The 16,844-nt window shown below is 36.8% G+C and overlaps 1 protein-coding gene across 2 annotated transcripts in view; it reads right to left on the bottom strand.

The window, feature by feature from the left end:
• Window positions 1-16,405, bottom strand: part of LOC149536100 (phenylcoumaran benzylic ether reductase IRL1-like) — a 267,322-nt gene extending 250,917 nt beyond the window's left edge. Inside the window, exons 1-2 of one of the 2 annotated variants that reach the window (XM_089804281.1) lie at window positions 16,001-16,405; window positions 14,023-14,063 (exon numbers count right to left, since the gene is read on the bottom strand). In XM_089804281.1, coding sequence (XP_089660407.1) covers window positions 14,023-14,063; window positions 16,001-16,190 — 231 coding nt within the window. In that variant the 5' untranslated portion in view covers window positions 16,191-16,405. The remainder of the gene's footprint in view (window positions 1-14,022; window positions 14,064-16,000) is intronic. The other variant, XM_089804280.1, reaches the window with a different exon arrangement.
• Window positions 16,406-16,844: the final 439 nt, after the last annotated feature.

The following is a 16,844-nucleotide window of genomic DNA, read 5'->3' as shown; positions in this document are numbered from 1 at the left end:
GTCTATGATCCAATCCTTGTTGTGGCTGGTGCTTGACATTAGGGCTCTTTCCACCCTTTCCTCCATTATAGCAACAAATGCTATTTCACTGTCGTCATCATCTAAGTTGGATGACTCCTCATATATCACACCTTCCTCAGCGATGTAACAAAGCTTCTTCTCCTTGCCTTTGAAGTTTGACCATCTTTTGTTTTTCTCTTTCTTGATTGGCTTAGGACATCTTGCAACAATGTGTCCTACCTATTTTACAATTGAAACATTTGAAAGGAAGCTTACCTTTATATTTCCCTTTACCTTTCGGTATCTTTTTCCTAATAAAGCCCCCAACTCTTCTTTCGGCTTTTACAGTGCAACAAGAGCAACTAAGGCTTTGAATCTAGCTCTGCCCTTTGATTGAGTGTTGTCGTAGTTGTTCAATTCAAACACAATCAACTTTCCTATCAAGGCATCAAAAGATACCACGACCTTCTCTTTTGATCTCCATTCCTAAATGGATGAGAATCTTATAGCATACTTGGGTAGCAAGGTTCTTAGAATCTTGCTCACTGCATCATCTTCTTGTAGTGTGCCTCCAACAGCTCTTATGGCCAGCATCACATCCTTCACCCTCTTGCCATTCTATTCGATGTCCTCTCTTTGCACTCTCATCTCATCATATCTCCCTCTTAGGCTATCAGCTTTAACCTTCTAGACATACTTGTCTCCACCATAGACAATCTTGAGCTTTTCCTACATCTCGTAAGCAGTATAAACTACATACTCAGTGAATGATAGGGCGCCAACTAGAATATTCATGGTTGCCAAAGGAATATCTTTGTCCTTAATTTGGTCAGCACTCAGTGGAGCAGCGGGCTCAACATTATTAGTTTCAATGTGATTCAAGTACCCTTCTCCAAGAGTTCTTAGATGTAGTTTCATCTTTCTACACCACAAGGTGTAGTTTTCCTTTCTGCCAACCATTTATCCTTATTATAATTAGGAATATAGAATATCAAAATCATAACATTCTTGTCCCCTTCAAGGATATTTTAATAGTTTTCAAGGACAATTTGCAGTAGGTTGCCAAATGCAAAGGATGTGATACAATAAAGATATTTTAAAAGTTCTCGAGGACAATTTGTAGCTGGCTCAAAAAACTGCAAAAGCTATATGTTAATTTGTATTGAACTGAAAAGGTTTTGTGGGTGTGACATATGATATTTTTGAAGTTGAAACCCTAGAGACAATCCTCTATCAAAGGGATTTGAGTTGAGAAGCTGAAACCACGCTTTTATGGACCCTACAAGTCGGTGAGGAAGGTTGGTACACTTACTTATGAGTTGACAATACATTTCATGTGTCATGCCTCAAAGAGGTTCTTGATGAGCGAGTTACTTCCTCACAAGAATTACCTCCACTTCACTATAAAGAAGTGCAACACCGCCACAGGGGTACGTAAAGATGCCAAGATTGGGGTACAAAGGGCCTCAATTTCGAGATGGCAGCAGAACAGCAGCGAGAGGGTGTTGTATAGTATATACTATACATATAGAACTTGAAATGCTATTTATAAAATGAAGCTTCGGGGGGTGGGTGTTGTATAGTATATACTATACATATAGAACTTCAAATGTTAGTTATGAAATGAATCTTCAATATACCATACCACATTGAAATACTTGAACATAGAAAAATTCCAACATGAACCATAACATTGAACATGGTAACATGGTACATAGCCAATAGTAACATTCAAAAATCAAAATTCAAATAGAAATTCACAAACCTCTCCTGATAGCGACGTGGTTGCAAAATGGCAGAGTTGGGGGCGGTGTGGGGACATCCCAAGCATAGGCAGGTACATAAAAGGTTTTTTTGTAAAAAAAAATTTGTGCTTGGGGGGAGGGAGGGGATTGGGGCAGGGGAAGGGGGTGTGCAAATCCTCGAGTTTCATTGCTATAACAGAAAATTAATTCTCAAACCTAAGACACTAATGGACATGAGAAAGACAAAACTAAGGAATAAAAACCATTCCTACACATCTAATAAAACACAAAGGACTTCCCCGTTAAGATGCAACATGGGAAGGGACTGAGGATTTTTTAACATTCCTGTTATTTAACATTGTAATAATAATATAAGGGTCATTTTAGTTGGTATTTAGAAACTTCCTTTTGATGTCTTTCATCTTTAGTTAGTTTTAGGAATTTTCCTTTGTGTCTTTCATGTTTTTATTTCCAATTGTTTCCATTTTGGAAAGATCGTCTTGCATTGTATTTAATATCAATTCCATCAATTATCATTTCATGGTATCAGAGCGGGTTAAAATTTTCTTACAAAAAATTCATGGGTATCTCCATGGAATTTTTTTTCATCATTTTTGTAGGAAAAACATGAGTTTATTTATTGTTGCAAATCGTAAAAGGAATTTTTTCTTAATCGAAAATTTGGAACAAGAGTTTTTGGGTCCTGGTTCTCCTTTTGCTCATTTTTACCGCATGAAGTCCAATGTTTAATTGTGTGAAGGACTTTGCTTTGCTTAAATCAAGGGTCTCTTCACACCTCAAGTTTGAAGATTGACAATTTTTATCTGCAATGGATCTACTTTTTCTACACAAGATATTTTTTGTGTTTACAATAATCCTATAAGTTGTTTCAATGCGTGATCGCAAAGTGTTTCTCCCACATGATGATTGTTTTGCATATTTTCTAACAATTGTGTGTATACTAAAGTTTCTCCTGTCATGCGACGCTGCTTGTTCTGTAGATCCATTTTGCAAAAGAAAACACAAAATGTGGATTTTTTCTATTTTTTGCGCAGCTTATTTTTGTTTTACTATGTGATGAAGGAATTTAGTTGTCATTCAAGGATTTCTATGTCTTCTAGGATTTTGCACAAAATTTTGAAAATTTTTAGGTTCTTTTTCTACTAGAGGGGCTATTTTTATTTTTTTCCACAAAAAATCATGCAAGTGTTTTGCTTTGCTCCAAATTTCTGAGTTTGTGGGGTTTTGCCATTTTTCTACAAAATGAAGGTTTTTTCCCGATCTTTTTACAAAATCATGTGTGATTTCAACATTGCATCAAATGTTTCATGATTTCCACAAAATTGTTGTGCTATCTTACAACAGCTTTTCTTGAAAAAATTTGGATGAACATGTGGCTTTTGCAGCTTATTTTAAGTTGCACCTAGGGTTTCTAAAGAGAATAATGTTTTGTTGCAAACATTTTTGACAAGTTTTTTTCATAAAATCATGGGCATTGTTGTTTTTCCCAATTTTTGACAAAATCATTATTTTTTGAACTGTGAAGTTTTTTGAAGTTGATCTCAATGTCTCTAGATAAAGGGAGGGATAGCTTTGTTACCCAACATCATTGTTGGAAGGATTACACTAACCTTAGTCGTTTCCAGAAGTTCTACTGGATCTGGGAGGGTCTCAGCAACAGGGTCATGTCAAGTCTTCTATAGGGTCGCCAGAAGGATGACTGTTAAGGGAGGGCATTAAATTCAAATTGTAATATTGATATAATGCTCATCTTAGTATTTACAAACTTCTTTTTATGTCAATCATCACTAGATAGTTTTAGGAAGTTTCCTTTCTATGCTTTGTGTTTCTATTCCGAATCATTTTCATTCGGAAAGATTATCTTGTACTCTATTTAAGGAGTCTTCATCTCCTTTGTGAATATCAATTCAATAAATTATCATTTCAATCCCAACCTGGAATGGCCTGACGACAAGCAATTAGGGCTGGAAGAATTGTAATGGCCCAAAATTTTTGTAGTTGTCCCTCATGTGAATTTTAGCAATTGACACTCGTGTTTAGCAACTAAATTTTTAATAAACATTATTTTAATGTCGTTTTTGGGCCAGCCTAGTTAGATGTTATTATAAAACATTTTGATATTTAGTTTGGGCCATTAGAGTATAACGTTTGCTAAATAATTAAATAAATAGTTTTATAAAAACATTGGCTCTAAGGCCAAAATGTGCTTATGGCAATTAAACTGACCCAATGTATTGGAATATACAGTGCTCATTGTAACTAGTGAAGGGCATCACACAAAGGTTTATTTCTACTTTTGCATCAAATGAATGCAGAGTGAGCATGGACGTAATGTAGAGTGAGCATGGACAACCAACTAGGTGTCATGTCCCCTCCTTAGTTTGACTATCAGAGTCATGGGAGTTAGCCTATCATGGGAGTCTCGTAGGCTAGCAATGTTGCACAGAGCCTCACACAAGGGATTCAAAGGTCAGACATGGCATTTCAGACAGTTTTGGGCCAGTTTGGTGCAGTTCCTTGATTTTAGGAGGTTTCCCTAAAATTTAGGAGGATGTGGCAATTTCTAGATATGAGGTTTCTCAGGACTAGCTCCTGGTTTCAATTTCAGGATGACAGGATGAGTGCCCTATTTTTTAGGAGCATCCCTAGATTTTAGGGAAGGGACTACCAGTTGACCCATTTTATCCGGCATTAGTCACAGACAGGTGACAGGGTCAAATTCATGTTTGGTTGATTATTTTGGGCTATTGTAGGCTATATGGGAAATATTTTAATATATTTTAATATTTCCTAAGTTAGCGATTAAATAAATTAAAATAAGGCTATTTATATAGCCATTTCGAAGTAATAAGGGGATATTTGTTTCATTTGGTCAGGTACACCTAGGTGTTATAGCTCATTGGAAAGGTCTCAAATTATTATACACGATTTTCACTATCCTGAGATCTTTTGGTGCCTTGAGCTATGGAATTTTAATAAAGTAATATTTTTCCTATAGCATGGATGCCTTTATTTGGGAGAATGCTATTTTATTATATTTCACTTAAAAGTGCAAGGTGTAAATTTCATTTAGGGTTCAATTTGTACTTGGGAGGAGTTATAAGGAGATGAAGACTTGATTTTTGAGCATCTTTGACATTTGAAGCTTATGATATTTGGAATTGCTCTAGAAGAGCGATTTTGTGGCTTGGGACGAAAAACTCAAGTCTAGATTGTTGGGACGCAAACCTCAACAAGTCTTTGGGTGATTGAATTCTAAGATATTGGTAATAGTGAGATCAGATGAGCAATCAATTTCTTCCTAGACAACTTTGCATTTGTGGGAGACCCATTTTCAGCTGGGCGGCCATTATTTGCAGCTGAGGTGTCAGTATTTGAGGCAGCAATCAACATTGGCAGTCTTTCTATTTGAATGCAGAAATCTGATTATTATTTCTGGTACGGTTTGAGGCATTTCCAAATTGTCAAGTATTTTCAATAATGAATGTTGTTTATTAAATGTAGTTCAGATTTGTTTGTTAGTTATCTTTTATTTTTGCATATATCTTCAAAAATCCAAAAACTATTGAAAAACCAACAAGAAAACAAAAAAATTCAGAATTGAGCAAAGTCTTCCAGAGATGCCAAACACTAGCCAAAGACTCAAATTGTGAAACAAACAACAATTTCCAAGACCTCCGCTATTGGGGATCTTTCGGTGGTATCAAAGCTTACATCCTACCAACCTGTAGGGTTTGTGAGGAATTATCACAACAGATTTTAGGAAAAGTTTTGATAATTCATTTCGCCATCTGGGTACTGGCTACAAAGTTTTGATAATTCATTTTGGCATCTGTGCGTTGGCTAGAAAGTTTTGATAATTCATTTCAACATCTAAGTACTGGCTAGAAAGTTTTGATAATTCATTTTGGCATCTGGGTATTGGCTAAAAAGTTTTGATAATTTATTTTGGCATTTGGGTGCTGGCTAAAAAAGTTCTGATAATTCGTTTCGGCAACTGTGTACTAGCTAGAAAGTTTTGATAATTCATTTCGGCATCTAGGTATTGGATCAAAAGTTTTGGTAATTCATATTAGCATCTGGGTAGTCACTAATTGGTGGATTGAATACATATCATATGCATCCTGGCAGAGTAGACTTATACAGGTATTACACTTGTCGGAGAGCTCGGAATGATTTGGAAATTGGTACACAATAGGAACCCACTATGACAAATGAACAAAGAGGTGTCAAACTGAACCAACAGAGGAGGAAGCGAGGGAGATGATGTGAACTCTCATCACTACATAGCCCAGGATAGTTCAAACCTTGGAAAGGTTACAGGATGCCTTGGAATGGATGGAGTTGGATAAACATAGAGGCAAGCATGAGAGACAAGGGCAGAGCAGATCAGTTTGAGTCGCAGGAAATCAGCATAGTCATAGATCCCACGCATCAGTTGGGAGCTCCCTTCATTCCACCAGGCAAGCACGCCTTCGCACACTAGTTAGGGATAGACCCCTACTTCCACAGTTTGTTTCGGGTGAGCAGTTGGCACAAATAGAGCCACCAGAGGTGAGATTCCAGGATTGAATTATGGCAGCCACGGAGGAGTGGAGAGCCCTACCTCCAGAGGTTAGGGATGGTTTTCCTCTTCCCCAGTATTGTGCAGAGCGAACAGAGATGCTGTCAGGTTCAGAGGAGAAACGGACCACAGTAGAACAATGACCTCAGTAGAGCAACTGGGAAGGTCTCATTGGCTACAGATGATGGTACTAGTGATACAAGTGCATGAACTTGGGTGCACAAGCTAGACATATATCTATCTTTGAGGCTTATGCCTAAGCGTAATGCTATTCAGTTTGCAGTCTTGCATTTAGATGAGGTTGCTTATGATTGGTGGCACCATGGATTAGTCACCCAAGATCATGCCTTGGTTCACTCCTATGCAAAGTTCACAGAACGCCTCATTACCAGGTTTGATCGAAAAAACACATAGCTTTACTATAGGGAGTTGGCACTTCTTAGACAGACAAGACATGTGGAGGCTTATACTATTGAGTTCCAATGTATTGTAGTCATGCCTGATATGCCTCAGAAGCGTAGTGTGATGCTTTTTATAGAGGGATTGCAGGATAGGCTTAAGGGGTTGGTGCAAGCATTCAAGCCAAACACTCTCAAGGAGGCTATTGATGTGACATTGAGACTGGACACCACTCCTACTTCTTATCAAGCAGATAAGAAGTCATTCAAGCACTCTTGGCCTATACACAGAAGACCAACAACCCTCAAGGTAGAGGTGGACCACCATTCAGACCTCCCAGGTTGGACCAGGAGACGAGGAACGAGTTGAGAAGGAGAAAACTATGTTTCTCTTGTAAGAAGCCACAGGAGCTCGTCACTGTTGTCTTGGTAAAGGCAAGGTTCATTTGATTGAGGTAACATTTGAGATGGGGGAGGAGGAGATAATTGACACTGATACTGAGGATACTCCAGAGGGGGTTGAGCAGGAGCACCGCAGTTAGAGTTAGACACTCCTGAGCCTTTGGCCTCTGCCAAGGTGACTATGGCTACTCTCTCCAGTTACCTCAGGTTTCATGCGTTTCAATTGAAAGGTATGCTTCGAGGCCAACGTGTTATGAGGTTGGTAGACATAGGTGCCACGCACAATTTTATTGATCAAAGGTTAGTTGATAGACGTAGGTTGCAATATAAGGAGTTTGTTGGGTTTGGAGTGAAAGTTGTAGATGGTGCAGTACTGGTTTGTACTAGGAGGATTCCTCAGCTTAGCATTCAAATGGGGGATTACACTTTGACAGACGATTTCAATGTGCTACCATTAGATGATTATGATGTGGTTTTGGATATGCAATGGTTACAGGGTATTGGCCAATACATTATTGACCATCATTGTATGCAGTTAGAGTTCATTTCTAGACGGAAGAAGATAGTTCTGAGAGCAGCTTCAAATGGTGGACCTATGGACGTGTCTCCTCGTACGATGGAATCTATTATTAGACATGATGATGTGATTTGGGCCATACAATGTTATGTGAAGCCAAAAACTCCTACACGTTAGGATGACTAGGCATTCCATGTTGATATACAGTCAGGATGGATCGGTATGGTAGAGTTTTTGGTGATATACCCCCTGGCATTCCTCCAAATAGAGGTTTTGAGCATGTGATAGAGTTGGAGGATGATGTCTTCATGTTCGTGAGTGTATGACTTGTCAACGGAACAAGTCAGTACATACTTTCCTTGTTAGTTTGATGCAACCATTACCTATACCGGAACAAAAGTGCACAAGGATCTCAACGGATTTCATTATAGGTCTTCCTCGAGTTTAGGGGAAAGATTGTATCTATGTTGTGGTAGACAGGCTAAAAAAATATGCCCACTTCTTTCTAATTGCAGGTGATTTCATAGCATCTCAGGTAATTGGGCTATTTTCCAGGGAGGTGTTTAGACTCCATGGTCTTCCCAAGACCATAGTGAGTGACAAGGACAGCAGGTTCATGATTTCTTTCTAGCAAGAACTTCTCAGGCTTGCAGGCATAGAATTGACCCCTAGTACTAGCTACCACCCTCAGACGGATGGAAAATCTGAGATAGTCAATAAGTGGATTGAGGGGTATTTGCACAACTGTGTTAGGACAGCAGAAGGCATGGGTGTGCTGGTTGTATTTAGGCAAATATTGTTATAATACTATGCACCATGTGTCTATTGATATGACTCCTTTTAGAGCTCTTTACGGCTATGAGGCATTGTCTTTTGTTGATATGGCTTTGAGTGACAACAGGGTTCCTTTGGCACAGGATTGGTTACAGGAGAACCAAGATATCATGAGGTCTCTTAGGGAGAATTTACAGCATGCACAGAATCAGCAAAAGATCTAAGCTGATCGGCATAGCATTGAGAGGACATTTGAGGTGTGTGACATGGATTTCCTACGTTTACAGCCTTACCGGCAGAGCACCCTAAAAACGGGACGAGCTGAGAAGCTCAAGCCTCATTTTTACAAACCATACAGAGTACTCGGACGAGTTGGAGAGGTTGCCTATAACGTTGAGTTACCACCTAATAACCAGATTGATAATATGTTCCACATGTCATGCCTGAGAAAGGCACTGGGACAGCATATTGTAGCATCACCCGATTTGCCGACCTTGGTTAGGAGGGTAAGCTAACATTGGTTCTTGAGGAGATTCTTGAGGTAAGGAATGTTGACTGAGAAGCAAGGTGATTCAAGAATATCTGGTTTGCTAGAGGGGACTCCCCATAGAGGATGCCACTTGGGAGGGTGAATCCATTTTACAACACCCGACATTGCAATTGCTTGAGGGCAAGCATCTCTGAGAGAGGACTGTCATGTCCCCTCCTTAGTTTGACTATCAGAATCATGGGAGTTAGCCTATCATGGGAGTCTTGTAGGTTAGCAGTGTTGGATAGAGACTCACATAGGAGACTCAGTGGCTGGACATGGCATTTTAGACAGTTTTGGGCCAGTTTGGTGCAATTCCTTGATTTTAGGAGGTTTCCCTAAAATTTAGGAGGATGTGGCAGTTTCTACATATGAGGTTTCTCGAGACCAATTTCAGGATGACAGGATGTGTTTCCTATTTTTTAGGAGCATCCCTAGATTTTAGGGAAGGGACTCCCAGTTGACCCATTTTATCCAACATCAGTCACAAACAGGTGACAAGGTCAGATTCATGTTTGGTTGATTATTTTGGGCTATTATAGGCTATATGGGAAATATTTTAATACATTTAAATATTTCCTAAGTTAGTGATTAAATAAATTAAAATAAGGCTATTTATTAGCCATTTCAGAGTAATAAGGGGATATTTGCTTCATTTGGTCAGGTATGCCTATGTGTTATAGCTCGTTGGAAAAGTCTCGAATTAATATACACAATTTTCACGATTTAAATGCTCTATAAAAGTTTATACAATTTAAATTAAAAACAACTAATCAAATAACTTTGATTGTTCTAGAGAGCCCAACTTCCTCTGAGATCCAAGGGTCCTGTTCAGGGGATTGAAGGAAGGGTACAATCCACGTTGGCAATGGGATGTGTCTAATACTCTTGTCTGCAGCCCACACAAATCTCATGTCAGCTGATGTGTAGAGAAGCAATCAGTGCTTAGCTTTCTTGACTCACTTCCCTCTGCTTTTGCAGCTACATCTGGCGGAGGATAAATGAGCTCTCTTTTTTTGATTTAGCAGTAGGTTTAGCATTGGTGTTAATGGCTGATGAGGATGATTAGAGGAGTAGGAGAGGAGTTAGGAGTGGGTTTAGCATTGCTCCCGTTAAGGCATTTGCAATCACTTTAATGTGGGGACATACACTTCACTCACTCATGCATGTACACACTTTCACGGTTTGGTTTCCTCTATTGAACTATTAACAGTTCATGAGGGCTTGACCTTTTTTCTTTTTGATCTCTCTTTGGACTACTACCAGTCTAGGAGGGCTGATCATTGTTCCTGATCTATCTTTGCATAACTAACAGTCTGGGAGGCTTGGGTCATCTTTCTAATTCTTCTTTTTGGGACATGGATTTCCCTTGAGGATGGATCCTTTCGATGAATTGACTAGCATGCCATACACACTTGCTAGAGCATTCAACGCCATCTTTTGTTGCAGCACACTGTTTCTTTTTTGTGTAGTTCACAATGAAGAACACAAACCTTATCAGGAGAGTTGGATACACTTTTTCTTGTCAGTGACATCTCTATTGTTATGATTCTAGATATGATGAAGACTCAAGTCTATCAGGGGCTTGATGGTTTCTTTGTCTCCTTAGTCATGATAAAATCAGCTTTTTCTTTTGATCTACTTTACCTTGACCTTGAGGCAACTCATACTCCCGCTAAACTGGGGGCTAAATGTACCATCTCAAAATGAAAGCACTTGTCATTTAAGACCTTCTAGAATTCGTTCTTTACTAACCTTATGAACCACGGATAGATTTGTGCTCAATCATCTCTTTCTCCTATTTTGCCCCATATTTTCCCTTTTCCATCAATGCACTTTTTGAGACCTCAGGGTTGGCTCATTGTGGGCCAACGCTTGAATAGGTCAACCTATTCTGAAATACATTGACCCAAGTTGACCTATTCCCAGAGGATTTTAAATTCCAGGGCCAGTTTTCTCTCGAGGTTGTAAATTGTAAAATTGGGCGATCCATTGGCTTGCTTTGTTTTCGTGCTCGAAAACTAGTAAAAAAGGAAGCCTGGGCACCTTATTTTTACATCCATCATCAATCACAAGCTATCAAGACAACCAAGCAATTTCAAGCATTCAAGCAAGCAGATTTCCATCAAGCATTCATGGTATTCAAAGCATTAAGGATCCTTTGTGAGCATTCATCTTCAAGATCTAGCATTCTGTTGGCCATCAAGGGAAGAGATCTACATTGAGACATTCATCATCTCCTTCATTGATGCACATTTACATCCATAGCTCCATAATTTGGTTTTGGTAGATCCATTGTATTAGTGGAGATTTCCTACATCCTTCATTGCGAATTCAACATCTACAACATATAAGCATTGCAAACCCTTATTGACAAGGGTTTCTACAAGCAAGGTGAATATTTACATTTGTCTTGCTAACCTTTACATATTTACATTTCAATTTCAAGGTTGATTACTCAATCTAGGGCTTGACCAAGGCAAGCCTCATGCACCCAAAACAAAAAAACAAGTTTTTTTGGGCAAGAACACGATAGCACAATTGCAACCACAAATCTAGAAAACATTCGATCAAACATTTCTGAAGAAGTTTGGTTGACTTTGCTACTGTGACCTAAGAACACGGTGACTTCGTCATAAAGAGTTTGGACACATTACTTCTAGGTTGATGTATTCTTGGGGCCCTGAGAAAAAAAGCATTTTTTTCGGGTTTTTTGTTGTGATCGCAAATCCGCAGTCAGAAGTTGTCATAGTCCCAAATCCATGATTTTTGGAGCAAAAAGGCATATTCCTCTACACATTTCAAGCCAAGTACATAATCCTAAATCCGCAATTTTCGGAGCAAAAAGGCATATTCCTCTACACATTTCAAGCTAAGTACTTTATCTTTTATTTCAATTTTTAATATAGGCCTATTTTGATATATTAATTGGACTGATTACATGCATTTAACCTTAGATTTATCTTAGTCTTCTCATTAAATCAATTAGCTCAATTGCACATTTACATTTTTACATCTTAATTTAAACCCTACATTGCATGAAAGGGGACTTAGATCTATTTTAGTCTTCTCATTAAATCAATTAGCTCAATTGCACATTTACATTTTCACATCTTAAATTAAACCCTACATTGCATGAAAGGGGACTTTCTTGCGTACTTCCTTGATATAATTTGGGTTTAGCGTTAGCATCCCTTTATCCCTTTGGGCTTTGCTAAGCTAACTTGTGTTATATTGAGAGTTTTGTTTGGTAGCCCATCTTTCTCCTGTATTGAATGTCAATGTGGAGATAGTTAATGAAATCACCTTACATAGTCTATATTACTTAATTCATTAAACTCTTCCATTTTTCAACTTAACAACGATTAATAAATAAGAATAATATAATTACAAAATAAATATTTATATAATTATAATAGATTAAGTTAATCATATTATATATAACCAATAATAAAACGATAATCCAATATAATAATAAATAAAGAATGAATTAATAGTATAATATAATCCCTTATTCAATATAAAAAAATTATATAACAGTAATTGATGATATATTATTAATATGTTATAACATAATAAAGGTGAACGACAGAATATTAATAATATATTTTTTAATTGCTAAATATAAAATAATCTATAGTATCTTATTAAAATTATAATACATTATTGACATAATATTGATAAGGTCAATATTATATAAATAAAAGAATAAATTAAATAATAAAAGGAATATTACATATAGACAATCATGGGGAGGTATAATTAAAGAAGAGATGTGGCCATTTTGGAGGCAACCACTCCCATGGGCAGGATATAAAATGAAATTCAAATTCATTTCTTGGAGGATCATCGAAGAATTATTATCATTGGTTATTAGAATTTCTCTTATCAAACAGAGACAGAGAATGGGGACATTACAAATATCCACATTGCTCTGAAAGGAAGGTTGCGATGCAGTCTATTTCTTTATGATCTGAATGCAGTTCAGAGTAAATAGATGATTTGTAGCTCAAGAAATTTTATTCTCTCAATGTTTGGAAAGGTACAAGTTTCAGTTTTCAACAGTGTTGCCCCAATTGTCCCTCAGTTCATAAATTCTCTACCATATTCTTGGAGAAAGCTTTTCAGTGAGATTCAATCTGCAGAATATAAGACTTTGCTGTAGAATTTCATCTTTTATCCATTTTGTCTCACATGCCATTTTCTTTACAGTGTGATAATTTAAGGTGATAACAACGTAACTTAATGCAAATGAAAATTTTATAGCCATTAGTTTCATTACCGCTTTACCATCTTTCAGTCAAATGGCTTTCCTGATGGAATATATGCAAACAAACAGCAAAATTTATTTCCCATGTCAGGGGCTGCACAAACTCTCCATTTTGTTTACCTAACAAAAATAAAGATTTAGAGTTACCTTCAATATGTACGATATAACCGTCCTTGAAACAATAAAACACACTGGCTAAAAATTCTTCATAAAAGATAAGCACAACAAATAGTAGTTATGGTGACACATATGATCATATCTCAAACAAAATGACTTAAGGACTTGGTGTCGCTTAGTAATTTTAAATTATATGACTTCTGCAATGATCAATTGTTTATTTGCTTCATACAATAAGAGAGTGGATCAATTAAGTTTCTGCAGAATGCTGAGCTCCTTTATTAGTCTCATAATTAAATTCTATAAAGCAACTTTGTTGATTGCCATAATGGCAAATTTTCTTCTAGTTGAAGCATTGCAATTTTAGTCACTATTGCAAAGCACACTCATTCACAAAAAACAAGGGCAGATGCCATGCTAACCTGAAACATGATAAGACCCACTTCCTATCCAGTTTTAAAGAATAGACATCCAAGAGATAGAAACTGACAACAACCCAGACCCAGGCACTATCAATGCATTACTACAATATTGAAGAATTTTTTTATTCAATCTATTTAATTTTTTTGGTGCAATTCAGGTCCATGCATACGTGCTTTTACTTTCTCTTTACAAGCAATAAATACTGTAATGCATCCAATAAATCAGTAATGATAGCCCTTTTTATATTGTAAATAATGCATACCCCATAATGAGTTGAAAACACCATCACCTCTGAACGAGTCACTGCAGTACAATTCACAACACAGAAAATCAGCATCAGATGAAGATCTATTTTGAGTTTGGCTAGAGAATCCCTATGAGAGACAACATTCTAATGCCACCCAGTGTCCCATAATGTCTGACCCCACTAGATTACATTGATAATACAATCACTGAAAAATAGTCTTTCATACTTCAAACTTATTTAATCAGTTAGAATAAAAAAGATTGAGATTCGAATGGAAGAAACATATATATTTGGTCAGCATTATTACCATTTGACCTTATAAGAATTCTTGTGGAATCAAATTCCAAAGATCATAGCGTTACGTCAATCTTCATCCATTATAGCAATGACACATCCATCTTGACCACATATTCTTCAGACATGGATGTAAAGAAGCATCCTATTCTATGGATTTGAACTTCCACCCCTCTAATTTGTCAAAATTATAGAATTGACCATTTGATAGAATGCATCCACGTTGAGTACCATACCATGGGCATTACAGGCAGAATAATTGTAAGATAGATAATGTCCTTGACGCTATATCTTAACATTTTATTCAGTTGATTAGACAGACATAAATACTTAACCTCTGCAATATAAATTAAGCTTGAAGACATTTATTTTGGCAAGAATCATAGCCAGTAATCTATCACCAAATAGGACGGAAGCACAGGGGAATAGAAAGACTGTAGCTAAAATGACAGAAACAATGCTTACTAAAGTTTAATAGCATCTAAGGGGATGAAATTAAGTGCTTAAAGCATTGGGATCTCGTCACAAAGACCAAAATTCAAATTTCCCAAGTGGACCTAACGGGAAATTCAGATGACTTGACTTTCTATCATTTGGCTTCTAGTAGTAATTTATAAGTTGTTTCTCTTAAAGGAGGTAAAAAGTTGTAACAGTTGTCTCAGATGCTCATTTGAGTTATATGCGTAGACTATCAGTAATATTTATTTTTTGAAAGTCTAATAGCCACCTATATGTGTAGACAAAGATTTATGAAAGAGATTCAAGTGGTTGTCTAGTAATTATAAGAGAAAGCATTCAGGGAAGACACGAGACCTAAAAATTTGCTATAAGGCGGCTCACAACAGGGCATCTGTGATAACAAATCAAGGACAGGGACCTTTTGATCTCTCGAACCAATTTGGCCCCAGTTGTGTTCCCAGTTATCATTAACAAAAATTACTATTAAAGATTGAGAGAGAAAAGACAGTTGCTCAAGAAACTGGAGACTTAAACGCTACCCCGCACGTGTACACTAAGTCATTACAAAATTAAAGTTCAGTCGCAATGTTATATTAACTATCAAGGACACAATTCTCCTCTTAACTACTGAAATTCAGCTAATCATGGTGAATGTTTGGCATGCAGAATCAGTTAACCATTATTTCCCGTCTTCCAAATGTTGAATATAAGACCAACGGAGACGTGGACGCATGCGAGCAAAAGGAAAACGCGCCTTTCCTCTGTGACCTGCAGATAATAATTATGTTGCTTTTGATAATATGGAGAAGGAAATGCCCTAAATTTAAATGGTACCTAACTACTATAAAGTAATTTCCCATAAATTATCCGCGCTTAATTTTACCTATTACCAAGAATGCTTAATAGAAAAAGGGGGTGCAGAAATCATCCAAAAAAAATTTGCTCATTCACAATGATATGGTCCGGCATTTCCAGAAAATCTATGATAAATAAACCCAAGAGACGAAATAATCCCGAGACGATATTGAACGGACTCAAATTAAATATACACGAACCACAACCAAAATTCATATTATCTTCAAAATTGACATGATTTGTGAGAATATAAACCAAGCCTAGCCTACCTTTCTCAAACCCTTTCAAAGAAATATAAGTTGAAATAGACGATTATGACACCAGAGTTAAAAAGTGTACATTAATATGATATTTCAAATTCAAACTCCTAATAATGTTGGCTAACCTGGATTTTGCTGGGTGGGTTTGAAAGGACCCTCTGAGTAGCCCTCAAATGCAGTGTTTCGCGAGAACGTCGCCGAAGCATTTGCCAAATATTGAATGGTCAAAATGCTAAAAATCGATACTATTCTGTTTTTGTTTATAAAATTCATTACACCAGTCAGTATGTATGATTTCCATTGCGTTTTCATCATGACGGTCAGTGTAGACTAAGGCCTAGATTCATTATTGAAAGCTCTCAAGAGCTCAACTCTCAAAAGCTTGGAGTGCATACGCAGTCCGTCTAGCAATTAATTCAGACTCTTAATAGAATTTTCAGGCTTATAAAAAGCCGTTGCACCAGTTATACGAAGTTTCTATTGGTGTGTTCTCTTCCACAATGATTATGTCAAGACTGACATAAATTTGAAAAACAAAAAATAACTAGAATATTATCATTTTATTCTATTATTAGTCTCTCAATAACAGATAACTTATGTAATCTTTTAGTCGAAAAAAATATTAATAGGATCTGTTGATTAATCAATAGAGTTAAAGAATTGTTTAAGTCTTTAATTTTTTATAAATTTTAAATTTTATATTTATTAAAATGAAAAAAATTCTAGAATTTTAGAAGTTTATTGGTAGTGGTAGAAAATTCTTAATTCTTGCTTGCTATGCATTGACAAAGAAATTCTAACTTCTATTGTTGTCCTCAAGGTCTGATATTCAAACTCTATGGGCATTACTAGATATGTACTATAAACAAGTTCATAAGGAGTGAATCCAGTACCATTTTTCCAAGTAGTATAATAGGCCCAAACGGCTACTAATCTCTGTGACTAATCTAATTTGTTTGATGATACAAT

This window comes from Cupressus sempervirens, chromosome 10 (assembly GCF_028749045.1).
Source record: "Cupressus sempervirens isolate cs-2001-9-10 chromosome 10, ASM2874904v1, whole genome shotgun sequence".
NCBI lineage: Eukaryota > Viridiplantae > Streptophyta > Pinopsida > Cupressales > Cupressaceae > Cupressus > Cupressus sempervirens.
Note: the sequence above shows the minus strand (reverse complement) of the source record. Positions and strands in the feature narration are given on the sequence as shown.